Here is a 27,662-nt window from a genome sequence, read left to right on the forward strand (position 1 = left end):
GATAGGAGAATACATTTGTCTTTTATTAAATCAGTACTACAGAGACTTGCAAAAATGCAAAACAGTGCTACATTTTTCACTATTCTTTTTTCTATTTTGAAGACTATAATTCTTTTAAAATAAAATCTACTTTTTATTTTAAGTTAAAATGTTTTCCCCCCATCGTTTTATTAAGAAAAATTTCAAATGTACAGAAAACTGGAAAGAATCTTAGAGATGACACCCACCCAAAACCCTTACCCAGATTGTACATGAACATTTTCCTTTCTTTATGCCTGATCTGTCTGTCCATCCCCCTATTCATTTATCAGTCTATCTTATTTTTTTGATGTCAGTAGTCTGATTTGAATTGTCAGCTTCTCTTTCACAGGGAGAGAATTTGATGACATGTCTTCTGTGGGCCTGTAAAGGCACAAGACCTCCCAAAAGCTAGAAGAGTGTTTGCAATGAATTTTTAAATTAAAATTTTAAGTTAATAAATAAATATATTTTTAAATGGCCAGTTTTAATTTTTAATATGGTCAAAGCCAATAGATAAAAAATGCATAAAGAAAAGATCTATGAGTCCTTAATAATTTTTAAGAAATAAAGGGGTCTTGAGACCAAAATGTTTGAGAATTGCAGCTTTAGAATATTTCCAGAAAATTTATACTACTGCATTTAAACCCGAAAGGGCAAAAGGCACTGATATATGTGATATGGAAACTGAAATGTAGTCAAACTTTATAGATCAGTGTATTAATGAAGCACTGCATTATTAACTAGTGTACACTAGAGCATAACTTTTTAATGTATTTCAAAATGTTTGTTTTAGAAAATAGACACTGTTTTAAGATCAACTTGTATTCTAAGGATAAACCACTGTTATTGAGTAGTATGTTTAAATGTTAGAAAGACCTGAATATCTGTGTTTAAAAATAAACATTAGAAAGCAAAGATTATAGCTTCTTTATTAAACATAAAAGAAATGAGACTTCTTTCCCCACAGTTATAATTAAAGAATGAAAGAACCTAACATGTAAAAATAGTGCACCTGGGCTATGGAAATTAGATATGAGAGTAGGAATAACTTTGAAATTACTTTTGTTATGTGCTGGTTATTTTTCTTTAAAGTGATCTTATAGAATATAAATTGGACTTGGAGATGTAAAAATAGTAGTGATTTTATTAGTTGAGGTACCATATGCTACACTAGGAAACCTAGCAGACAGTCAACACATTTTAGTAGATGTTATAGCCATACCCTATATTATGCTCAAGAATTAAAGAAAAAAATAGGATCTTCTGTTTTTATTCTTCATCAAACTATTAGATAAATTTTGTTTAGTAAATTATATTGATATCCTTAGAATTTGTAATCACTAAAAGTTACTTAGATACAGAAGTTGTATTTAGAATTCTAAAATAACTGAAAAATATACATGCCTTTTGGTAATCTAAAAATAAGATATAATTTTTTTTTTTTTTGACTAGCTCACCTTTGTGGAGAAGGATGGAATCATATTGGTGATGCTTGTCTTAGAATCAATTCCAGTAGAGAAAGTTATGACAATGCAAAACTTTATTGCTATAATCTTAGTGGAAATCTTGCTTCATTAACAACCTCAAAAGAAGTAGAATTTGTTCTGGATGAAATACAGAAGTATACACAACAGGTAACAACTCTACTTGTTTATATCATGGAAATATGCAGAAAGTCCTATAATCACTAGCAATGGTTCATTCCTTTTGTTTTTAAATAAATTATTTTGGGCAGCCCAGGTGACTCAGCGGTTTAGTGTTGCCTTCAGCCTAGGTCGTGATCCTGGAGACCTGGGATCAAGTCCCACATCGGGCGCCCTGCATGGAGCCTGCTTCTCCCTCTGCCTGTGTCTCTGCCTCTCTCTCTCACTCTCTCTCTCTCTCTCTGTGTCTCTCATGAATAAATAAATAAAATCTTAAAAAAAATTATTTTTATTAAATCTTGGAAGTAAAGTGGAACTGACTTTGGAAGTCATTTGGCAGTGGACTTCATCTGTATATATATTTGAGAATAAGATTTTCTAAATTACTCATCTTGCATTTTACATAGTAAACCACTGCATTTCTTTTTTTTTTTTTTAATTTTCTTTTATTTATTTATGATAGGCACACAGTGAGAGAGAGAGAGAGAGGCAGAGACACAGGCAGAGGGAGAAGCAGGCTCCATGCACTGGGAGCCCGATGTGGGATTCGATCCCGGGTCTCCAGGATCGCGCCCTGGGCCAAAGGCAGGCGCTAAACCACTGCGCCACCCAGGGATCCCAACCACTGCATTTCTTACCAAGTGATCATTTCATATGAATAAATACACTTAAAATACATGTGTATAAAACTTACAAATTTGTTTTGAAGGGTAATTACTTCATAACTTGAGATGTCCCTTATAATTACAACACTAGAGGGATGTCTGGGTGGCTGAGTCAGTTGGAGTCTGACTCTTGGTTTTGGTGCAGATCATTATCTTATGGGTCCTGGGATGGAGCCTTTACTGGGCTCCGTGTTCAGGGCAGAGTCTTTTTGGGATTCTTTCCCATTTTTTCTCTTCCTCCCTCAGCTCATGCTCTCTCTTTCTTTCTCTCAAATAAATAAAAGTAATTAAAACACTAGGCTAACACATTGGTTACGTTGCATATTTTTAAATTTTTTGTGTGTCTGTTGTAAGTTGGGTTTTTGGATTATGCTTTTTTTTCAGGTGTAGATTTGCTTGAAATAATATGATAAAGGTTAGCAGAAATAAAATCAAATTTTAAAGTATGTGGAAGCTATTGGAACATAAAGCACTTGGAAACTGCTTTCAATATTTCAGGGGAATTAGAATATTTCTTTGAAAACTCTATCAAAATATATTTTATAAGATATTTCTAAGAGGAATTTACAGTATTTATTTTCTACTCTTGGGTTGTTAAAATCTAGTCAATTCTTAAGAGTAGATTTTATAAGGAAGTTTGGAAATAATTTACTAAACCTAGTTTTGGAGTACTTTAGTTCATGTATTTACTTGAAATGTACTAATATAAACTGTCATAGCATCATAGCATATTTATGTATTTTGTTTCAAAAATAAAATTAGAACTGAAAATAGATCAAGGTATGATCAGATAAGTGATAAGACTAAATAACTTTAGATGCCTTAAATCTGTAGTTTGTAGTTGATTTGGCCTAATGTTTAAGATAAACACACACAACATACACATAGACACCCTATGGTAAATAATGCACCAAGTGGCATAATTTCTCTACAAATAATGTATGTATGTCTATAATGCAGCTGTTACTTTGAAGACTCTTGGGCCAGATCTCAACAACTTTGTCTTGACTTTCAGTTATGATTTTTATTTGGACAAATAGTCTATTGGTAGAAACTACCAATTTCTACCAATAGACTACCAATTTATAGGTATTTTAAAAATTATTACCAATTACTTGCTATAGAAATACTTAAGTAATGTTTTCTAGGTATAGCTGATTTTAAAGAAGCATTGAGAATTGTAATCAAAGTGATGGAGAGGGTGCAATTGAACATACTGCTTATCTTTAAAACTTAGTAGCAAGTTATTCTCTCCAGCTCTGTATTCTTCATCTGTAACAGGTTTTAATCATAGCTATTTTGTAGATTTATTGTGAGAAAAAATAAACTAATGTATATAAAGAATATAAATTTTATTTTTGATTGTTTACAGTAATTATGGTTTACATTTGGAGGATTGTTATTTTTGTATCACTTTTCTCACTGCTGCTATTACTACTATTTCCAGGAATTGTTATTTAGAATTCATGGATAACTAAATGAATTTATTTGATGAAAATTAATACTGATCTTAATTTTGGAAAAACATTTGCCTCAGTCTAGTATTTTAATTTTTGCTTGGTGAATGAGAAATCCTTCCGACAGCTCCCCCTGCCCCCCCAATGCCCTGGGTAGTTGTACTAGGACTTTTTATCTCATAAGATAGAAGTTGCATATTTCAAAGTGTTTTGTGTTAGTTCCTCATCTTTTCTTGCTTGTTATTATAAATCATAAAGATTTGACTAACAGTTTTTTGGATGTGTGATAAACTTAAATTTGAGACTTTGTGGACTAGAATGCCCTCAAAAAGAAAAATGTTTTGTTTCATTAGAAAGCTGAGCTTTAGGAAAATTTCAAAGGTGGATGCTTCTGCAAGGTGACATTCCATTAAGCATACCTTTATGTAAAATGAATTATATCCCGAGTCATTCCAATTGTATACATTTGAGATAACCCTTCCTTGGCAAATAAAGACAGACAAATTTAGGCAATTTAAAGAGATATCCTGGGTCAAATAATCATTTACTTATCGGAAATGGCTAATGAAATGTTGCAATGATTAATGGTGTGCTATAGTAAATTTTCATAATATAGTAATTTGTCTTTGATTTTCAACTGCCTGTCCAGTTCATTTACTGGGTAATAGTTACTTTAAATGTTTTATCAACGGCTTCATTTTTCTATTTCTCTCCTCTTCCTCTCAGATCCTTATCATGATGAGTTAGGGAGTAATATTTCATTTTAAATGACTTGTCTTTACTATAGATAGTCGGAAATGTAGGCAGAGTCGCTGTAATGTGAAAGACAATCATTAATTTGAAATATCTATGTTGGATTGACTCCTGCTGTTATTATCAAGAACTGTAAAAATGTTGTAGCTTTTTGTATCAAAATATCTTTCAGAATAATGTATGAAATATGTAGTGATGACAAGACAAAGCAGTATGTATATTTTTATAATTAGAAACATTTATTAAGTACTATCTCTGTCTCAGGAATTGGATGGTGGAAAATAACCATATCTGTTTTAATGAACTTTTGTTAATAAAATTTATTGATTACCTACTATCTGTATTCTGCTAGGTGATAAGAGATCTGTCATAATGAATATTCATAGATATTTTAATTGTATCTAAGAAATATTTGTTGAGTGTTTACTATGAAATTTATTGTAGTTATACGCCTTGCAAATTTCTAGGTCTATAGCTATCTTTATAAGTTCTGTAGGACCATTTGTATAACATACTTAGAATAAACACTGGATCTATATATCTTATTTCTGTGTGTTAAACACTTAAATGGAGACACATATTTCTCTCTATCCTGACAGTCTGCAATATAAAAAGGGTAATGTGGGGTTTTGAAATCATCTCACATTATAATACTATTAACATAGTAACTTAGAAAATAAATATAGTATGTATATTAAGGTAGAAGTGTTTAGGAATAATGTCAGCAAGTTGACAGAATGGAAATTTCCAGCTCTTGTCCCCTCACAGAAACATTGGTTTGAACAACCATTCATATACAAAAATGCAAAAGCTAGGTAATCTAGGTAAGAGATTATAGCACTCAGGAGAAGTAGAAATAAGAAAGGACAATTTCACAATACCTGTATCATCCCTCGCCTAAGCTCCTGCAGGACAGTGAAGCATGATGAGAGATAACTTTCTGCAAAGGTGAAGGAGAGTGAAGTGAGCACTTGACTTTGCTTCTGACCCCAGTTCCAGGCCTTCCCCGGTGAATCCCAGTGCCTGATTGGCTCCTACTGACCCAGGCACCAGGCATGCTCCAGACTGACACCCATGGCCTCGTACTCCAGGCTGTCCGCCTGCGGCTCTAGGCTCCAGGAAACCTAATGTCTATGACCTTCCCAGTATACTCTAGCACTGGGCTGGTTCCTGTGGAGTCAAGGCCAGGCTCACCCCTGGAAACTCAAGCTTCAGGCCTTTCCCTGTGTACCCAACCTTCAGGCTTACCCCTGTGGTCCCAGGTCCCAGGCCCATCCTTCATGGACTCAGAACCAGGCTTGCCCTACTGAACCCTGGCACCAGGCTAGTCCCCACAGACTCATGACCAGGTCCATACCTATGAGTTCAGGTGCCATGCTCAACCTAGCACTAAGCTGGTATCCATGGACTTAGGGTCAAAGGTTATCCCAGTGTCATGTTAACCTCCAGTTTCCTTCAGCTCAAGAGATTCAGGCTCCAGATTGGCCCGTGTGGGCCCAGCTGTAGGCCTGCCACAGTGGATATAGGCTCCAGATGCCCTCATGCCTGCATCAGTGGACCCTTGTACCAGGTGGTGCCCATACACTCTGGATCCAGGCCTGTATCTGCAGACACAGATTCTAGGTCTGCTGCCATGAACCCAGGCAGTTGGCCTGCTCATGTGGATGCAAGCTCTAGACCTACTGCAGTGGTCCTAGGCTCTAGGCTTGCCCCTCTGTATCCAGACACCAGGCAGGCCCCTGTGGATTCAGACTCTGGGCCTGCTTGCCCACTGACTTAGGTATGAGCTAGCCTAGCTGAGTCCTCCGGTAGTAAACCTGCCTTTGGATTCTATCGACCATATAGACCTTTAGAATTTCTGGATAGGCTGAATGATGAGGGGCTTTCCCTACTGAAGTCTGTCTGTAAAAATAGAAGTAGTCACTTCTGCAAATGAGACACGAATGCAAGGCCATAAGGGTCACAAAATATCAGGGAAATACGACACTATCAAAGCAACAGAATAAAGTACCAGTAACTGACACTAAATGAATGGAGAGCTACAAACTGCCTGACAAAGAATTCAAAATAATCATCTAAAAGAATAGACATATTCCCAAAGAGGATATTCAAGTGGCAACAACAATGATAGAAAGTTTGACATCATCAATCATCACGGAAATACAAATCAAAATCAAAGTAATGCAGCATCTCACACCTGTTAGTTAAAGTGGCTGTTAACAAAAAGAAAAGGGATAAGTTGACAAAGATGTGTAGAAAAAGGAATCCTGTACACTATTGGTGGGAATGTAAATTGGTATAGTCAAATTAAAGAACAATATTAGTTTCCTCAAAAAATTAAAAATAGAACTACTATGTGACCCAACAATCCCATATATATAGGATATATCCAAAGAGGGTATATATATATATCCAAAGAGAATGTAAACAGGGTATCAATGAGATACCCTGCATGCCCATGTTCATTGCAGCATTATTCACAATAGCTAAGGGATGGAAATAGCCTGTGTTCATGGATGGGTCAATGATTTAAAAAAATGTAAATATATATATAGTGTATTATGGAATATTATTTAGCCTTACAAAAGTAAGAAATCTTGCCATTTGCAACAACATGCATAAACCTAGAGGACATTATGCTAGGTGAACTATGCCAGATGCAGAGAGAAAAATACTACATTGATTGTAATTATATGTGAAATCTAAAAAAGTCAAACTTCATAAAAGAAGATAGTAGAATGGTGGTGGTTGCCAGGGCAAGGGATGAGGGAAATGTGGAGATGTAGGACAAAAGTACAAAGTTTCAATTATACAGGATGAATAAGTTCTAGAGATTTAATGTATAGCATGGTTACTATAGTTAATAATACTGTATTGTATACTTGAAATTTAAGAGACTAGATCTTAAATGTTTCACCACAAATAAAAAGGTAACTGGTGAGGGTATGGGTAAGCTAATTAGCTTGATTGTAGTGATCATTTCATGTTGTTTGCATGTACTGAAACATCAAATTGTGTACCTTAAATATATACAATTTTGTCAATTATCACTGAAGGAAGTTAGAAAAAAAAATTTAACCCCCCCATGTAGTTCTAAAGCAGAAATAAGAAAATAAAAAGATAGAGTTGTTTATAATCTAATAGAATTTTGTAAAGAGAGTAGCTTGGACCAAAAATATATCATTTTAAAATTGTCATATGAATAAACACATTTTTAAAATTGATTAATGATTAAAAATAAGATCTATAGAAGATATTTTCTTTTCAAGCTGCTTTTTGAGATATTAATGAGAGCACTAAGAATATTTAGTTCTATGGTATTTAGCAATCTATTAAATTTTAGGCAAAGGAGTCAGATTTTATCATAATGTGGAAGTAGATGGCATAACTTTATCTAAAATTGCATGAAAGTTCTGATGTACTAGACAAGTCTGAACTAGCAGTTATTCTTCTTGGTCCTTCGTGAACATGTTATGAAGTCTTCACTCACCCCTGTATACAGTTTGTTGATTTTGTTTCCTGTTCTCTCACAGTGCATGTAATGGCAACTTAGCTGTAGATTCTTATCTCCAGAACTGATTAAACTGGTAACAATAGTAGCAGTAACAGAGCAACAGCAGCAGCAGCAATATGTTAATTTTTTCATAATCTTGCCTCATAAGGTAGGTATTTATATCAAATATTTATAACCTTATTTTGTAGAAGAGGAAACTGAAGTTCACAAGGACTAAATAACTGACCCCAGTCATGTAGCTTGAGTGCAGAGTCTGTGTTTGGAAAATTGTGTTCTGTTCTATATCATTCTCCAAAATGTGCTGGAATTGTTAATTATCCTTGGTCCAAGAAGTCATTAGAAAGGCAGTTCTATATGTTTTTAAATGTCATTTTTTTTTTAAACATTTTTTTTTAATTTTTTTAATTTTTTTATTTATTTATGATAGTCACAGAGAGAGAGAGAGAGGCAGAGACACAGGCGGAGGAAGAAGCAGGCTCCATGCACCGGGAGCCTGATGTGGGATTCGATCCCGGGTCTCCAGGATCGCACCCTGGGCCAAAGGCAGGCGCCAAACCGCTGCACCACCCAGGGATCCCAAATGTCATTTTTAATGATAATGAACTATTTGCTAAGGAATATGACAGTATTTTTATATCTAACTTTTTTTAATGCTCCTTTTGCTGTTGTTTACAGAAAGTATCACCGTGGGTAGGCTTACGCAAGATCAATATATCCTACTGGGGATGGGAAGACATGTCTCCTTTTACAAACACAACACTGCAGTGGCTTCCTGGTGAACCAAACGATTCTGGATTCTGTGCATATCTAGAAAAGGCTGCAGTGGCTGGCCTAAAAGCTAATCCTTGTACATCTATGGCAGATGGCCTTGTCTGTGAAAAACCTGTTGGTAAGTAGTAAACTAGTAATTCTTTAAAAATATTCTGTTTCCAGCTTCTCTTCCTACCACCCCCTTCCACTTGTGAGAGTCTCTGTGCCTGAAGTAACTTTCACTATCTTTTTATGATGTTGATTTCCTGATATTTTAGTAAATTTTAGTTTATCCACTTTTCCCACTTACTCTTAGTGACCTCAGCATTAACTTATGAAAATAGCAAAATTTTATTCTTAGTATGATCTTTATTTCTTGGTTGAATCTATTCTTAATTTTGTTAACATCTTTTACTGTTATTACAGTGTGTGGAAGAAAGATTTATTTTTAAGATTAACAACTAATTTAGAATTCTTTTCCTATCATAGAGATCTATTTAATTAGGCAAAGTAAAAAGAAACTTTTCTGGGTTTTATTTTATTTTTATTTTTTTGCATCATATGTCATTTTGTGGTGATTGACCTTTACTATTTTTATATTGGACATGGCATTCAAACCCCAACCCATACCCGTTGCAATTTTTTATTTGGTTTTATTAGCCAGTATAAAATGTTATAAGTGGATTTTTTTTTTAAGTTTTTATTTAGTTAACATACAGTGTAATATTTGTTTCAGGTGTACAGATAGGTGATTCAAGTCTTCCAAACAACACCTGATGCTCATCAAGACAAGTGCCCTCCTTAATCCCATCACCTGTTTCACACATCCTACCCTGCCCCCTTCCCCTTTGGTCACCATCAGTTTGTACTCTATAGTTGAAAGTCTGTTTTTTTATTTGTATCTCTCTCTCTTGTTTTCTTTTGTTTCTTAAATTCCACATCTAAATGCAATCATATGGTATTTGACTTGAAATGGATTTTTGTTAAGAAAGGAACATTGAATTTTCTCTTTTTAAATATTTTTTATTGTGTAAAATATACATAATATAAAATTTACCATTTTAACCATTTTAAAATGTAGAGTTCCGTGTTACTAAGTGCATCAACATTATTGTGAATCAATCAACACTATATATCTCTAGAACTTTCTCGTCTTCCCAAATTCCATACTCATTAAGTAATAACTCTCCATAACTCCCTCCTCCAGCCCCTGACAGCAACCACCTTCTACTTTGTCTCTGAGTTTGACTAATCTAGGTACCTCATATAGATGGAATCATAAGGTATATGAACTTTTATGGCTGGCTTATTTCCTTTAACATAATGTCTTCAAGGTTCATCCCTATGGTAGCATATGTTAGAATTTCCTTCCATTTTTAGCCTGAATAATTATCCATTTTATATGCACCTACAACATTTTGTTTATCCATTCATCAATAAGTGTGTATTTATTTGAGTTGCTTTTACTTATTGGCTATTGTGAGTAATGATGCTATGAACAAGGGTATACAAATATATTTTCCAGTTCCAATTTCACATCTTTTGGGTATATAGCCAGAAGTGGAATTGCTGTATCATATGGTAATTCTATGTTTAATTTTTTGAGGAATTGTCATACTGTTTGCCATGGAAGTTGTACCATTTTACATTCCTACCAGCAATGTCAAGGTTCCAATTTCTTCACATCCCTGCTAGTATTTTATGTTTTTAAAAAGATTTTATTTATTAATTTGAGAGAGAGAGAGTGAGCGAGAGAGAGAACACAAGTAGGGGGAGTGGCTAAGGCAGACTGAGCCACCCAGGCACCTCTTTTTGCTAATATTAAAAAAAAATTATCCTAATGGGAATGGTATTCTATTTCATGTAAAGATTTTATAGCATATTGTTTTATTTTTATTGTTTATATCAGAGATGTGTTTACTGACAGGGCATTTGTTTTGATAAGGTATGGAATGTTTACGGAAAAATTTGTGGCAGGAAAGTAAATAATGATAGTGTCTGTAGTATTTATCCAAAGATAGAAAACTATGTCATGGGCTACATTTCTACTTACAAGTTTTTAAGTTATGTAACTTTATGTACTTTGTTAAAGGATTAAAATTCTCCAAAGAATTATAATTTTCAAATTTGATAATAAATTCAAGAAGTATTGATATCTTCATTTTCATTTACCATCTCATGTATTTTTTGCTATAATTTCTATCCCATACTTGGCTTACTTGAAACATTCCCTAAATAGCAAAAGGAATGAAACCCATATACCTGTGTTAAAATACAGTTAACAAATAAAATAATTATGTTTGTTGATTTATTCCAGTTAGTCCAAATCAAAATGCCAGGCCATGCAAAAAGCCATGTTCTCTAAGGACATCCTGCTCCAACTGTACAAGCAACGGCATGGAGTGTATGTGGTGCAGTAGTACCAGACGATGCGTTGACTCTAATGCTTACATTATCTCTTTTCCGTATGGACAGTGTCTGGAGTGGCAAACTGCCACCTGCTCTCGTAAGTATTTGTCTAGAGTGACTTTTTATTTAAAGGCATCATAAATCAGTTTTCTGTGGTGGAAGGAGGTATTAAAACATTTGAAGAAGTTTTTAAGATGGGAAAAACTTGTAGCTAGTTTTAAAACCTATTAATAGTATAAGCCCCAGATTTATACCATTATTTTGAATTTTACTAATTATTTTACCCTACACACACACAAAGTCACACATTTTGCCACATTTGTACTCTCTCCAATTCTGAGTGTATATTGCAAATAGTGTAACATTTCAAGAAAGTGCTTATTACTGCAGGGGACACATACTGCTTTGTTGTATCCTTTGCTTCTTCAGTGTCCTTTGTTCTAGCACTGTTCCCATTCCCATGTCTTACATGACTGATATTTTTAAAGACTTGCATAACACTACTGATAGCACCTGGTGTCCTTGTAGGATTTTGAGGCCACATGCAGCTTTTTTTTTTTTTTTTTTTGGCTTGGGAAAATGTAGAAGCTGCGGGTCTCAGCTAGCTTTGTGCTAGCAGAACGTAGAGTTTACCCTCCATAATCTATCCTCTGACATTGGGCCTGATCAAAAAAATGCCTTTCCAACAGGGGCATGAATTAGTTGGTCTGTTCAGATTTATAATAAGAAGGATGGAAGGATTATTTACTTCATTGCTCCTACTATCTGCTTTTCAATGTTGAATCAATTCATTCATGCCACACTAATTGGGGTCTATTCCTCCTGTGACTGATCTACACTTTACATCCTTTTGGGGGATATACTCTGCAGGTGCCTAGGGTCACCATTCTACAACCACAGTTAGCTACAGAATCACCTTAGATAAAATTGGAGTTCAAGTGTATGTTCATCCAGAAATCCTTTATTTAGACAAAGTAAAACATCTACTCACTTGCTAAATCCAAATAGGCACAGATGAAATGAGAGGAATATTTTGTTCCTCTTCATTTCCACACTTCCCAGCACCTGAATGTCTGCAAAGCTTACTGGGAGTCCTTAGGTTTCTTTAGTTTTGTTTTTCTTCCCAGGACTTTTACCTGCAATAAGCTGGGTTTACAATGAGTGAATCCGATTAATGGGTATCAGGTCCCAAAGGAACTGCAGTGACAGTGCCATGAAAGGAGACAAAACAGCAGCCACTTGAAGCCCCGTGTGGGTTAAACTCAGGAATATGTTGTAGTTGAAGGGTGTTCAATGGAATAGGGAAGGGGAAGTTTTAATCTTTATAAGGGAATACTTTTCAGGGGGTCTTGTCATCCCCATTCTAATTTTTTTATTCTAACAATTACCCTATCATGCCTTCTCTCACTCTATTTTTACAACTCTTGTATGTCCATTTCAGGTTTTTGCATCAGTCTACTGGCTTCCCTCTGTTCCTTTCCCTCCTACAAACAGGCACTTGCAGGTTTCCTGGGAGTTTGGGCCATAACACAACTTGTTCCTACAACTTTTTAAAGTTTCTTTTGGACTTATCAGCCTGTTGGCTTCCTTACATAGGAGTAGCCACTATCGACATAACTATTATAAAGTATGGATAAGTATCCTAGCAGTAACATGCATTACTTGCCCATCTGTTCTTCCTTCTATCCTTCTTCTGAGCTCTCTTGTTTATACTCTAAGAGGAAGGAAGAGCTGCTGCTTTTAAGAGGGGCTCCCTAAGTCTGAGATACCTTTTGGTGATGAATCTACTGTTTTGAGGCTTGCCCCTGGGTCTAGTGGCCCACAGACAACATGGCCACCCAGTTATAAGCCATTCTTTCTTGGATGAGTGACCTTTTCATTTAGAGGTAGCTAGCTGCTTAAGACAGTGCAGGTGGAGACTCATTGGCCTTTCCAGAGCTTACATCACTCCCAAAGATACCTCCATAGTCTACCAACCCAGCCAAACCCATATTTGCTCCATATCAGGCACCAATGTTGAATGAAGAGCAAGTAAGTGCCACAATGCAGGCTAGAAGTTCTAGGATATGGCTATTGTATGTACTTGTTTTCTCAGGAACTTGGCATCAAGTGGTGGGGTGTTTCTGGGATGGGCATGGCTGGGTATATTAGGCATTGAGCTCCTTGTTGCTATCCTTTTTTAGGAACTTTGATAGGGAATGGTGATGTACCTCATTCAGTGCATGGCATTGTGGTTATTGCAAGCATAAAATGGTCTCACTCCCACAGAAAACATCTTATTAGGAGTCAGCTGCCCATACCAGTGCTGGAGATTTGGGGGCAATTGAGACAGTACTCAGACTCTTCTTCTGATAATAATCGTATTTGTCTTTCCACAAACATTAATGTTTGGTAAAAGAAGTCAGACACAAAGGATGACATACTGTGTGACTCCATTTAGATAAAGTTCAAAAACAGGCAAAACTAAGCTCTTTTGTTTAGGAATGAATATTTAGGTGGCAAAATTGTAGAGTCAGACAAAAGTTAATATAAATGACAGTGGATGCTGCTGAGAAAAGATTGGGATGCTGACTAGGACAGGGGCACAAGGGAGGCACGGTTCTATCTCCAGGCTGGGTGCAGGCACAGAGCATTTCTGTACAGTAATTTATTAATCTCACATCTTTCTTTATGAACTTCTCTGTGGGTATTATAGGGTAGAAGGGTAAAAGGCAGGGAAAAAGAAGCTTGTAAAGTCTCTAAGCTCTTATATGCTTAAGAACTTTCTAAAAGTTATTTAGAGTTAAATCTAAGTCGTTTTTACTGCTCACAAATCTTTCATGTATTCCATATATTCCTTCTCATTTATTCACATTTTGGATAATAGTCTTCAGTAATTCTTTCAAATAAATTCGTGGTTAGTAAGCGTTTTAGTTTTTATATGTCTAAAGTGTATTTTTTTATGTTCATGTGAATGATAAAGTGGCTGGATGTGGGAGTTCTAAGTAATTCTTTCCTCAGACCCTGTAGCATTTTATGCTATGAGTGAGAATTCTCATGTGACTTTGATTTTCATTCCTTTGTGGGGCATCTTTTAAAAGAAATTCTTTAAGAAATAAAAGATTTTAAGATTTTTTTCTCTTTATCCTTGGCATTCCAAATTTTGTAACTTATTTCAATTTAATTTTCCAGTAATTGAGTTGGCTTTTAAAAAATGGATTCTCATTGGCTCTTTGAATCTGAAGAGTAATTTCTTTACTTGCTAAAAATGGTCTTTAATGCTTAGATTGTTTTCCATATACTGTTTTTTAGAAATCTTAAAGTAGTGGTTGGAATTTCAAAATAAATCTCAGTATGTCTTAAATTCACTTGTATTTTCCATCTGTTTGTTACAATTCATATTTTTTTCTTCTTTATGGTTGCTTATTTGTGGACTTTTAATCTATTTTAAAGTGATGAGAACCTGTATTTCCACTATAAAAATTGTAACCATATTTTTTTGAGAAGGTAAATGAAACATTAAACACTGGTATGAAGTACATCGTCACCACTGATGAACTAAATTAGGATATGTACTGCTGGTAGGGCTGTCTGCTAGGGTTGTGTGGATCAGTTGTTCTGCTTTTATGTTTTTTGTTTTTGACCCTTTTCTTTTGTTTTGGCTTGATTTTTGATGTCTTAAGAGTTTTGTTTTCTACTTCAACCATTTGTTCTTGAGCAGTTAGTCTAGTCTGATGGATTTTTCTTTTCTGTAAGCCTCTTCTTTCACTGTTTACATCAGTTACCACATTTGCCTTTTTTGTGGCTGTCTATAGCTTCTTTGTGCTGATAATATCCAATAACAGTTATTTTTGTCCCACAGCCCTTTAAATTATATGTCCTTTACATCCTTGTGGGGAAGAGGGCCATTGAATCAAGGAGACCTTGTGTTTTCTGGAAGTAGTATTCACCTAGCGGTGATCTACTTCTTGTGAGAAACAAACTCCTTCTCTGTTATGTCATTCTTCCCTGTTTTTAACCAACATGCTTTTAATGAGCAATAAGGAATGTCAGAACATAAAATAAGGACTAGTAATAAAGGTGGCATCCTTGCTCAAAATCTGAGTGCTAAAAAGTAGCTGAGTGTTATTGTTTAACGGACATCACCTTTGGAGCAATGTTTTTGTCATACTTTTGCCTTTAATTTTATATCTTGTTAGCATTAATTATACGTAATGGATTTATATGATCATTTCTGCTATATGTGTCTGGTCCTTCACTAAACATTTAACAGTAGTAACTCTTTAAAAGATTTCTTAGAATTATAAATAAAGCTTTATTAGCAATGGTATATATTTTATGTTGCTTTTTAGAAAGTTGTTTCAGCAATCATTTGAGATTGCCAAGTAAATGGAACTTGAAGGAAACTTTTCTTTGCTAATGAAACACAAATATGGATTTTATAATAATCCCAAGAGTTTTTCAGTTATAATATTGTGATATTAGTACTTAAAATCCACAAATTGAAGAAAAGAAATGTATCTTAAGACAAATTTTATGTAATGTTTTCTGGGAAAGCTTTTTTTAATAACTGCAATTATTAAAAATTGACACTTTTACTTAAAATATTGGTTATTCTCTTTGTGAAAATGAATTTCAAAAGGATAATTTAGAACAATAATAGAAGACTTAGTTCCTAATATATAAAAGTTCAAATATAAAAATGCAATTAAGTTGATGCAGTAAAAATGAAATAATAGGAAATGTGAGAATACAGTACACGTCTCACAAATCTGTATTTCTTTCAGTATTTTGCAGGTCTATGTACATGTTCAATTTAAACATTTTTTTTCTCTTGGCAGTTAGGGAAGGTAATTGTTTTAAAATTGAATAAAATTTAATTTTTAGAGTAGTTTTAGGTTCTTAGCAATTTTGAGAGGAAGATGCAGAATTCCTATATATCCTTTGCCCCTACATATGCACAACCTACCCCTGCCCTGTCAACATCCCATGCCAGAGTGGTACATTTGCTACCCATGATGAATCTACATTGACATCATTATTGCACAAAGTCTGTAGTTTACAGTAGGGTTCACTCTTGGTATGATACATTCTGTAGAGTTTGACAAATATATAATGGCACACATCAATCATTATAGTATCATACATAGTGGTTTCTCTGCCTAAAATTCTTCTGAGCCTATTCATCCTTCTTTTTCTCCTAACTCTTGGCAATCACTAACATTTTTACTGTCTATATGGTTTTGCCTTTTCCAGAATGTCATATAGTTGGAATCATATAATATGTAGCTTCTCGGATTGGTTTCTTTCACTTGGTAATATGCATTTAAGTTTCCTTCATGTGTTTTCATGGCTTGGGAGCTTATTTATTTTTAGAGCTGAATGACATTACATTGTCTGGTTGTACCACAATTTATCTACTCACGTACTAAAAGAAATCTTGTTGCTTTTGGCAAGTTTTGGCAATTATGAATAAAGCTGCAGTAAAAACCTATGTGCAGGTTATTGGGCAGACATAAATTTTCAGTTCATTTGGGTAAATATCAAGGAATGTTATTGATAGATTTTATGGTAAAACTATGTTTAGTTTTGTAAGAAACCACCAAACTGTCTTTAAAAGTGGCCGTATTTTACAGTCCCACGAGCAGTTAATGTTTCTGTTGCTTTGCATTCTTACATACTCACCACCATTTGATATTGTCAGTTTTGGGATTTTGGCATTTTAATAGGGGTATCTCATTGTTTTAACTTGCAGTTCTCTAGTGACATATGATGTGGAGTATCTTTTCATACTTGTCTCTGTATGTCTTCTTTGCTGAGATATCTGTTTAGGTCTTTTGCATGTTTTAAAAATTGGGTTGTTTGTTTTCTTATTGAGTTATGAGTTCTTTGTGTATTTTAGAAACAGTCCTTCATCAGGTGAGTCTTTCCTAAATATTTTTTTTACAGTATATGGCTTTCATTTTCATTCTCTTGACAGTGTCTTTGCAGAGCAGAAATTTTAAATTTGAGTTTTAACGAAGTCTAGTTTATCAGTTTTTTTCTTTCATGGATTGTGCCTTTGGTTCATAACTAAAACATCATCACCGAATCAAGGTCATCTAGATCTTATATGCTTTCTTCTGGGAGTTTTCTAGTTTTGCTTACAAATGTTCATCTGTTTTTGCATGTTACCATTAGGACCTTTAGCATATTAATCATAGCTGGTTTTTAAAAATTTTTATTTATTTATGATAGTCACACACACACACACACAGAGGCAGAGACATAGGCAGAGGGAGAAGCAGGCTCCATGCACCGGGAGCCCGACGTGGGATTCGATCCCGGGTCTCCAGAATCGCGCCCTGGGCCAAAGGCAGGTGCCAAACCGCTGCGCCACCCAGGGATCCCAATCATAGCTGTTTTAAATTCCAGGTCTGGGGGCACCCGGGTGGCTCAGCGGTTGAGCCTTTGGCTCAGGTTGTGATCCTGGGGTCTTGGGATCAAAGTCCCACATCAGCCTGCTTTTATTATTTTATTTATTTATTCATGAGAGACAGAGAGAGAGAGGCAGAGGCAGACACACAGGCAGAGGGAGAAGCAGGCTCCATACAGGGAGCCTGACATAGGACTCGATCCCGGGACTCCAGGATCATGCCCTGGGCTGAAGGCAGGCACCAACTGTTGAGCCACCCAGGGATCCCAAATAAAATATTTTTAAAAATTAAATTCATGGACTGATAATTCTAATATTCTTGCCATATTTGGTCTGATGCTTGCTCTGTCTATTCACATTGTGTTTTTTGCCTCTTGGTATGCCTTGTAATTTTTTTTTTCTTGATAGCCAGATTTTATTTATAGGTAAGAGAGAGACTGCTGTCAGTAGGCCTTTACTAACGTAGTGGTAGTGTGTGGAAGGAGCAGAAGTGGTCTGTAACTGATTGATTAAGTCTCAGTCTTTTGGTGAACTTACACTTCATGCTGTGAACTTCACTAGAGCTTCTCAGCTTTCTCCCCCTCTCTCAGGTGGTACTGGATGGCTGAAGGGAGCTGGAATTGTATGTTTCTTCTTCCACGTGGAAGGCCAGAGCAGGCTAGAATTGGGTATTTCCCTTTAACAGGTCAGGTAGGCTCTGAGAAAACCTCAGCTCTTTAGGCTCTGTTAAATAGTTTTTCCAGTGCTTGTTAAGAAGAACAGAATGCTCTGGCATGTTTCAGAATGGTTCATTTTTGTGTTCCTGTGCTGGAAGCACAAGAAGTTTTTTCTTTGATGTGCACTGTGAGGACTTTGTAGAGTTCTGGAGGTAAAACTCACAAAAGTGTGGGAGTGCTCCTGGTGACTGGGTCCTTCTGGGAATTTCAGCTCTCAGAGTCATCCACACTGAACTTCCAGCTGTTGAGCAGCCACAGTTTAGGGTTTCTTCCCTAGACACTGGCTCCTCCAGAGGCTTCAAATTTGGTGTATTGATTCTCTGTATCCTCCCTCTTGCCAGTCTTAACAGGCAGTGATTTGCCCTGTGACCTCACTTCTCTGACAGAGCTCAGAAGAGTTGTTGACTTTTCATTTTGTGCTACTTTTTAACTTTTTGTTAGGATGGAATGGTAACTTCTGAATTCCTAACATGCTGGATCAGAAACCAGAAGTCTCCAGTAATCATCTGATGACATAATTTCTTACAGACTGATTTTTCAAATTCTTACACATTTCAATAACCATATTGAATATTTTACAACTTAATTTAAAAAAAACCCAAAAATAAATAAAAGTGATTGCTTTACGTACTTATAGTTTATACACAGTCTCTATACTATTCATAACAGAAAAAAATGGCATAGCCTACAAAAGCTTTCCTGTATTATTGTCTAAAAAACAGAATCTGTCAAGTTTTGAATCATTATTAAATACTAAATAATACATTTTCTTTTAATCTTTAAGCAGTGCCTGTTGCTTTCTGCTCTTGAGCAAAAGGAAAACCAACATTATTTTATATAATAGTTTCATATGTAAAATAAAATCTGAGAAGTAAAATATCGTTCTGAAAATGACATTTTATAACTTTTTATTAAAGCCTAAAATCAAATAGATAAAGAGAACTAGAAGATTCATAGTTTGCCATTCAGCCAGTGCAATAAACCCAGCATTCTTTCATCTAAGATTTTCCAAGCAGTTTGGAAAGCATTAACAGGAATGTTGTACTTGAGAATAGTTTAGATTTACTTTGTATGTAATGGTTCTTCAAGACATTTTATTGGTTATATTTTCTTAAAAAGATAGTCCTAAAATAAAATTTACTTTCCTGGGAGATATCCATAGACTATAAATATAAAACTATATTTATTCTGGGTGAGACCTAATAAAATAAAGATACACTTCAAATCATCACATGATAGTAAATAATTGCAGTGTTAAGGTAACATACCTAATTTGATATTTTCCATTGTTTTCTATTGATTTAGTAGCAACCCGTAGTTTTGAAGACAATTAGGATAATCCAGTCAACAGTACTGTGGGGTAGCTACAATCATATATGTGAGAGAACTATTTCAAAGCCTGAAGGCTAAACAGAGTATGGTAATATATGAAACGTTCAGTTATCTAGGATCTTTTAACACTGTACTGCTGAAGAAATATATATTCCAAAAGCAAATACGTTCATGTCAATGAATTATTTATCTTTAGAAATAACATTAGTCAGTTGTATTCAATGATTCAAAGAGTGTTCTTCCTTTTTAAATTAGTATTAAGGAAATATAGGAGAGCACTCATTTTCCACTTTCTTCAATCTTATCTCTTAAATTCTTAGCATACAAAAAAATTCTTCATAACAAATCATGTTGTAATTGATTAATTCTTTAATCCAATACTCTATTATCTCTGCACAGTTCACTATAATGAGTTCTTGATGTTCACTGAGAAGCTTGTGCCATTCCTGTTGGCAGCAATCTGAGAAACAATTCTGTTTCCAGTATATTAAAACACCGAGTGGCAATTAAGTTATTGCCTCCATAACAATGAAATTCAGTCTGCCAGAATTACAGTTTTTTCTCCCTCTAGGTTTTTTCTAGCATGTGGCTAAAACATTATTCATGTCTTATACCTCTGTCACTATCGTCTATGGATAAACAGTTTCCAAGACAAAGAGTGCCTTTTCTAGCAAAATATCAGTAAAAGTAATTACAGGAAGTTTCAGCCCAATATAGGTTACTCTAATTGTGAATTTAAAATTTAAAACATCACATAGCAACTGTAGTAAATATAATGACAAACTGCAACATGTTCATTCTTGTAAAAGGCATCACAGTATTCATAAGCTTTGTTGAAGCTCATAGATTATAGATCAATTAAACAAAAAGGTTGAGCTATAGTGTGTGAGTCTTGGAGGGATATTCTGCAGCCCTGAGAGTCAGAGCTTTTGCTGGTTGCTTGGTTGACATAGTGATCTGGTGCCCATGTTCCCATTCAGTTTGGTTCTTTGGGTGAAACTGAGTTTACCCAGCACATGATAGCCAATGCTGGTATCTTAGATCCTTGGGCAGAGTATTGTCAATGCAAGGCAGTACACATGGGGCTCAGCTGTCTCATGGGATGGGCAGGCAGCAATTACAGTGGATGTTCACAGGCAGATGCAGAGTTTTTTCATGAAGGCCCTCACTAGGCACAACAAGAGCAGCTAACATGGCTCTGAATCATGGACAAGAGTCAGTGTGGTCTGTAGGTCCCTGGATCAACTTCCAAAAGGTGCTAAAAACAGGCAAAGTTCCCAGGACCCTTTAAATGCTTACTTCATTTTTCTCCATGTCATGGTTACTATATCCTTTTTCATCTTTAAGTGAAAATCTCTTTGCTCATGATGTACATTTTATTCACTTTAAGTAATTGCTAGCTCTTAGATATTATTACAAAAAATGTTTATATTAACTATAGACAACTTTTTATAGTCTTTTTTGGATAGTATTTATTTTTCCATTAGCTTACAATTCTATTTGAATATAAAGTCATATAACAAAAAAATAAAAAAATAAAGTCATATAACATATTTTGTTAATGTTCCTGTCATGCAGCTCAAAATTGCTCTGGCTTGAGAACCTGTGGACATTGTTTGGAACAACCTGGATGTGGCTGGTGCAATGATCCTAGTAATACAGGAAGAGGACACTGCATTGAAGGATCTTCACGAGGACCAATGAAGCTTGTTGGGATGCACAATAATGAGATGGTTCTTGATACCAGTCTTTGTCCTAAAGAAAAGAACTATGAGTGGTCCTTTATCCAGTGCCCAGGTAATAAAGATATAATGAAAATAATTTCACAGATGAAAAAAATTCTTCCCTATATCCATCTCTATTGTGTAGGTGTCATTCTATTTGGAATCATTAAATAGGCTAACCAAATGCATGGCATACAATTATTATATTTGTCTTCATTTGAATTGCTAAGAATAATCTCATCCTATAGTCTTTTATTGTTTATATGATTATAATACCTTAGAATTCAAAGGCAATTCAGAAAATCCAGTCAGACTTCATGCTAACTGTGGGAATGTTTTAAATAATATTTATGATGGAATCAGCTGGCTTCATTTTGAATGCCATTCAGTTTTGAAGGTTAATAGTTTTCAGGTTTTTTTTTAATAGGAAATCTGTTCTTATATTGAATAAAACCAACCTTCTGAAAAAATTAATTTATTCAGTATATTTTTATTGAGTGCCTACTATGTGCCAAGGAGTGTTTTAAGTGTTAGAGACACAACAGTTAACAAATTACACTAAAATCACTGCATTCATGAAGCCTAAATTCTGATTTAAATTAACAAAATTAATTATACACACATATATAGATGAAGTTAAGTACTATTGGATAAAGTGCTGTTAAATAATAAGAGGGCACGACTTGCAATTTGAAAAGGGTGGTGAGAGAAGAGTTCATTGAGAAGTAGCAATAAACGCTTCAGGTAGATGAAAGAGTGAATCATAGGGATACCCGGGGAGAGTATTCTAGAACAGGTTATAGCCTGACACAAGGACTTGGGTCAAATAGTCCCAAGCCTGACACAAGGACTTGGGTGAAATAGTTTATTAGGGAGGTGAACCTAGAAAGCACAACTGAGGGAACAGAGAGGTTTCAAAGATTGGAGAAAAACCCATAATATGTCTGTTGTTAAGCTGGCTAGTGTACTTGGAAATTTGGACTCACACCCACTGGGGACCTACAAAGAACTTTCTAGAATGCTTCTCAGAGTTAACCCACCAAGGGACTAGGAGGGTGGGGGTACTTATCTAAGGATTCTCATCCTCCATTGGTTGAGTGATGCCTTTGGGGGCGGGGTATTGTATTTCTGAACTGTGCCAGAATGTCTCATCAATAGCTGGTCCTGGCACTAGTGAAAATTTTGAGGCTGAAAAGTAAAGAGATACTGCAGAGCTGACTTTCAGTGAGTCACTGACATTGCATTGTCCTGAAACCAAATGGACAGTGGGAATGTGGACAGAGTGCAATGATACCTGCTACATAAACTTTGAAATATGTGAAAAGCAAAAATGAAAAAGCTTTTGGTTCATGCAACATGATTGAATCTTAAATGTTTTTTGCTTAGTGAAAGAAACCAGACCCAAAGGCTACATGTTGTATTATTTCATGTATCAAATGATCTGGAACTATGGGGATGGAAAATATCAGTATTTGCCAGGAGTAGCAAAGGTAGGGATTGATTTCAAGGGTACCTCAGGATGGAATTTTTTGTTACGAAATTGCTCTTTATGATATTGTGTTAGGTTATACATGACTCCATGCATAGGTCAAAAACCCCTATTGTGTACCACAAAGAACCAATTTTCCTGAATGCAGATTAAAAAGGAAAGTCGACTAGAATATCAGAGGATCCCAGGATGTAAACTGTGACAAGTAAATTTAATTATATTACAAATACCATAACATCATAAAAAAAAAAAAAGAAAAAAAAAGCAGATCTAAGTAACTTCGGAAGACAGTTTGGATATTGTAAAGCTAAAGAAAAAAACTATGTAAAATTGTATTCTGGTTAGTAAATTTGTCACATGGTATAAATTAACATTTCTAACAATACTTTATATGTTTACTAGGTTTGGGCAAATAAATTGTGTTTAATCTAAGTTAGGTTTTCCGTTGTCAGAGAAAGAGGTTAAAAATATGTACAAAGAGTGAAGACTACAAAGAGCGAAGACTACAAACAGTGAATCCTGTAGTGTTGGGTTAGGGTCTGAGATAATAGTATGAATTCCTGTTTATTTTAATATATATACAAAGAAGTAGATATGGATATGTGTGTATACATAGGTTAGTATATATACATGTGTTTCCTAATTCTATTTGTCAAGAGGATCTAGAAGCCATGACATCCCAGTAGCCTACATCTTGGTTTCTAAATACTGTTTTCTGTTGAGAAGAACCAGGGCTCCATAGAGAAATGGGTAATTCTAGCGCTGGGACAGGGAGAGTACATGATGAGCCCAGAGGATTGTTTGGTGTCAGAAAGTAAGAAACAACTTAAAAAAGGGGTGTGGGGGATCCCTGGGTAGCTCAGCGGTTTGGCTCCTGCCTTTGGTCCAGGGCGTGATCCTGGAGTCCCAGGATTGAGTCCTACGTTGGGCTCCCTGCATGGAGCCTGCTTCTCCCTCTGCTTCTCCCTTTGCCTGTGTCTCTGCCTGTGTCTCTGCCTGTCTCTCTCTCTCTCTATGTCTATCATGAATAAATAAATAAAGTCTTAAAGAAAAAAGGATGGGGTCATGATCATGCCAAAGGGACACAGCGCCAACTTAAAAAAATTCTCAATGGATGAAATATGAATAAAATATAATGATTGCATTGCATTTTTATTCAAAAAGCAAAATAATCTCCTAATTCTATACTGATTTAAGTGATTTAATAAATAATAAATGGGTGAGGATGAACAAAAATTCTTTACAGAAATATTCTAAATAATAAATGTAGAAGGAATGAGAGAAATTAAAAAAATCACTGTTAGAATCCCGCAGTAATAATTGCTATAAGAATAATCCACTTAGGGCAGCCCTGGTGACTCAGCAGTTTAGTGCGGCCTTTGGCCCGGGGTGTGATCCGGGAGACCCGGATCAAGTCCCATGTCGGGCTCCCTGCATGGGGCCTGCTTTTCCCTCTGCCTGTGCCTCTGCCTCTCTCTCTCTCTCTGTGTCTTTCATGATTAAATAAATTAAAAAAAATCTTAAAAAAAAAGAATAATCCACTTAATATTGAAATTGGGGAGTGAAATCTTAAGGAGAAACAGGATATTTGTGTTGCTTTAAAGCTTCTGGTAATCACTCCCCCCCCCCCCCGCCAAAATATCTATTCATGTCTTATGCCCATTCCTTAACTGGATTATTTGTTTGTTTGTTTGTTTTTTTGGGGGGTGTTGTTTGTTAAGTTCTTTATAGATTTTGGAATGCTAACCCTTTATTGGATATGTCATGGGCAAATATCTTCTCCCATTCTGAAATTTGCCTTTTAGTTTTGTTGATAGTTTCTTTGGCTGTGTAGAAGCTTTTATCTTGAAGTCCCAGTAGTTCATTTTCTTTTGTTTCCCTTGCCTGTGGAGATGTGTCTGGTAAGAAGTTGCTGTGGTTAATATCAGAGAGATTACTGTCTGTGTTCTCCTCTAGGATTTTGATGATTTCTTGTCTCACATTTAGGTCTTTCATACGTTTTGAATTTATTTTTGTGTGTAGCATGAGAAAATGGTCTAGTTTCATTCTTCTGCATGTTGGTGGCTTGTTCAGTTTTTTTCCAACATCATTTGTTGAAAAAACTGTCTCTTTTCTGTTGGATATTCTTTCCTGCTTTGTTGATTAGTTGACCATATAGTTGTGGGTTCATTTCTGCGTTTTCTGTTCTGTTCCATTGATCTTAAGTGCCTGTTTTTGTGCCAGTACTATACTGACTTGATCACTATAACTCTGTAATATAACTTGAAGTCTGGGGCTGTAATGCCCCCAGCTTTGCTTTCCCTTTTCAAGAGTATTTGGCTGTTTGTGATGCCATACAAATTTTAGGGTTGTTTGTTGTCACCTTGTGAAAAATGCTTTTGGTATTTTGGTAGAGATTGCATTAAATGTGTAGATTGCTTTGGGCAGTATAGGCATTTTAACAATATTTTTCTTCCAATCCATGAGCTGAGAATATATTTCCATTTCTGTGTATCTTCCTCAATTTTATTTGTGTTTTGTAGTTTTCAGAAAACACATCTTTTACCTCTTTGGTTAAATTTATTCCTAGCTATCTTATGGTTTTTGGTAGAATTGTAAATGGTTCCTTGATTTCTCTTTTTGCTGTTTCATTATTGGTGCATAGAAATCCAACAAATTACTATACATTGATTTTGTATCCTGTGATTTTAGTGAGTTTCTGTATCAGTTTTAACAGTTTTTTTTGGTGGCGTTTTTTGAGTTTTCTACATAGAGTAGCATGTTGTCTTTGAATAGTGCAAATTTGATTTCTTCCTTGCTGATCTGGATGTATTTTACTTCTTTGTTGTTTAATTACTGAGGCTAAGACTTCTAGTATTATGCTAAATAACAATGATGAGAGTGAAAGTCCCTGTCTTGTTCCTTCCTGCCTGTAGGGGAAAAGCTCTCAGTTGTTCCCCATTGAGGATTGTAGTAGCTGTGATTTTTTTGTTTATAGCCTTTACGGTGTTGACATAGTTCCCTCTATCCCACTATATTGAAGGTTTTTATCAAAAGTGGATGCTGTACTTTGTTAATTGCTTATTCTGCATGTATTGAGATTATATGGTTTTTATCCCTTTTTTTGTGAATGTGTTGTATCATGTTGATTGATTTGCTAATATTGAACCACCCTTGCAGCCCAGGAATAAATCCTACCTGATTATGGTAAATGATTCTTTTAATGTACTGTTGGATTCAATTCTCCAGTATATTGTTGAGAATTTTTGCGTCCTTGTTCATCAGGGATATTGGCCTGTATTTCTCCTTTTCAGTGGGGTCTTCATTTGGTATTGTAATCAAGGTAATGCTGGCCTAGTAGAATGAGTTTGGAAGTTTGGAACAATTTGAGAAGAATAGATATTAACTCTTCTTTAAGTATTCTGGTAGAATTCCTGTGGGAATCCATCTGGCTCTGAACTTTTGTTTGTTGGGAGATTTTTGATTACTGATTCAATTTCTTTGCTGGTTATCAGTCGTTCAAATTTTCTATTTCTTTCTGTATCAGTTTTGGGAGTTTATATGTTTCTAGAAATTTATCCATTTCTTCCAGATTGTCCAATTTGTTGGCATATAATTTTTTTTTTTTGGCATATAATTTTTTATAATATTCTCTATTTTTTTAAGATTTTATTTATTTATTCATGAGAATACACAGAGAGGAGAGAGAGAGAGAGAGAGAGAGAAAGAGAGAAGCAGAGACATAGGTGGAGGGAGAAGGCGGCTCCATGCAGGAGCCTGACATGGGACTCAATCCCGGGTCTCCAGGACCACGCTCTGGGTTGAAGGCAGTGCTAAACCGCTAAGCCACCCGGGCTGCCCTAATATTCTCTATTTATAATTGTTTGTGTTACTGTAGTATTGGTTGTGATCTCTTCTCCCTCATTTGTGACTTTATTTGTTTCCTTTCTCTTTTAGGGATGTATTTCCTTTCTCTTTTAGGGATGTATTCTTGATTTTGACTGCTTTTGCTGTATCCTAAAGGTTTTGGACAGTTGTGTTTTCATTTTTATTTGTTTCTATGCATTTTTAAAATTTCTTCTTTAATTTCCTGGTTAATCCAGTCAATGTTTAGTAGAATTTCTTTAACTTCCATGTATTTGTGGTCTTTCCATATTTTTTCTTATGGTTGACTTCAAGTTTCATAATGTAGTGGTCAGTAAACATACATGGTTTGATCTCAGTCTTCTTGTATTTGTTAAGGCCTGATTTATGACCTACTATGTGATATATTCTACAGAATGTCCATGTGCACTCAAAAAGAATGTATATTCTGTTGCTTTAGGATGAAATGCTCTGAAAATATCTGTTAAGTACAACTGGTCCAGTGCATCCTTCAAAGCCTTTGTTTCCTTGTTGGTTTTCTGCTTAAGTGATCTGTCCATTTCTGTAAGTGGGGCATTAAAATCCACTACTATTATTGTATGGTTACCAATGAGTTTATGTTTGTTATTAATTGATTTATATATTTGGGTGCTCCCAATTTGAGGGCATAAATATTTATAATTGTTAGATCAAGTTGTTGTATAGTTCACTTTATTATGATATGGTGACCTTTTTTCATTTGTTACAGGCTTTGTTTTAAAATCTAATTTGATATCAGTATGGCTACTTTTACTTTATTTTGCGTGATACCATTAGCATGATAATAGGTGGTTCTCCATCTCCTCACTTTCAATCTGCAAATATATTTATATCTAAAATGAATCTATTGTGGGCAGCATATAGGTGGGTCTTGTTTTTTTATCTATTCTGATACACTGTCTTTTGATTGGGG

General features: G+C 35.2%; 1 protein-coding gene across 1 annotated transcript in view; it reads left to right on the forward strand.

Moving 5' to 3' along the window:
* ATRNL1 (attractin like 1) overlaps positions 1–27,662 on the forward strand; it is a 762,129-nt gene that overhangs the window by 149,462 nt on the left and 585,005 nt on the right. The window contains exons 15-18 of the mRNA XM_072740185.1: positions 1,474–1,655; positions 8,729–8,942; positions 11,121–11,309; positions 21,233–21,451. Of these exons, the coding sequence (XP_072596286.1) occupies positions 1,474–1,655; positions 8,729–8,942; positions 11,121–11,309; positions 21,233–21,451 (804 nt within the window). The remainder of the gene's footprint in view (positions 1–1,473; positions 1,656–8,728; positions 8,943–11,120; positions 11,310–21,232; positions 21,452–27,662) is intronic.

Source organism: Vulpes vulpes, chromosome 15 (genome assembly GCF_048418805.1).
Source record: "Vulpes vulpes isolate BD-2025 chromosome 15, VulVul3, whole genome shotgun sequence".
In the NCBI taxonomy this organism is placed as follows: domain Eukaryota; kingdom Metazoa; phylum Chordata; class Mammalia; order Carnivora; family Canidae; genus Vulpes; species Vulpes vulpes.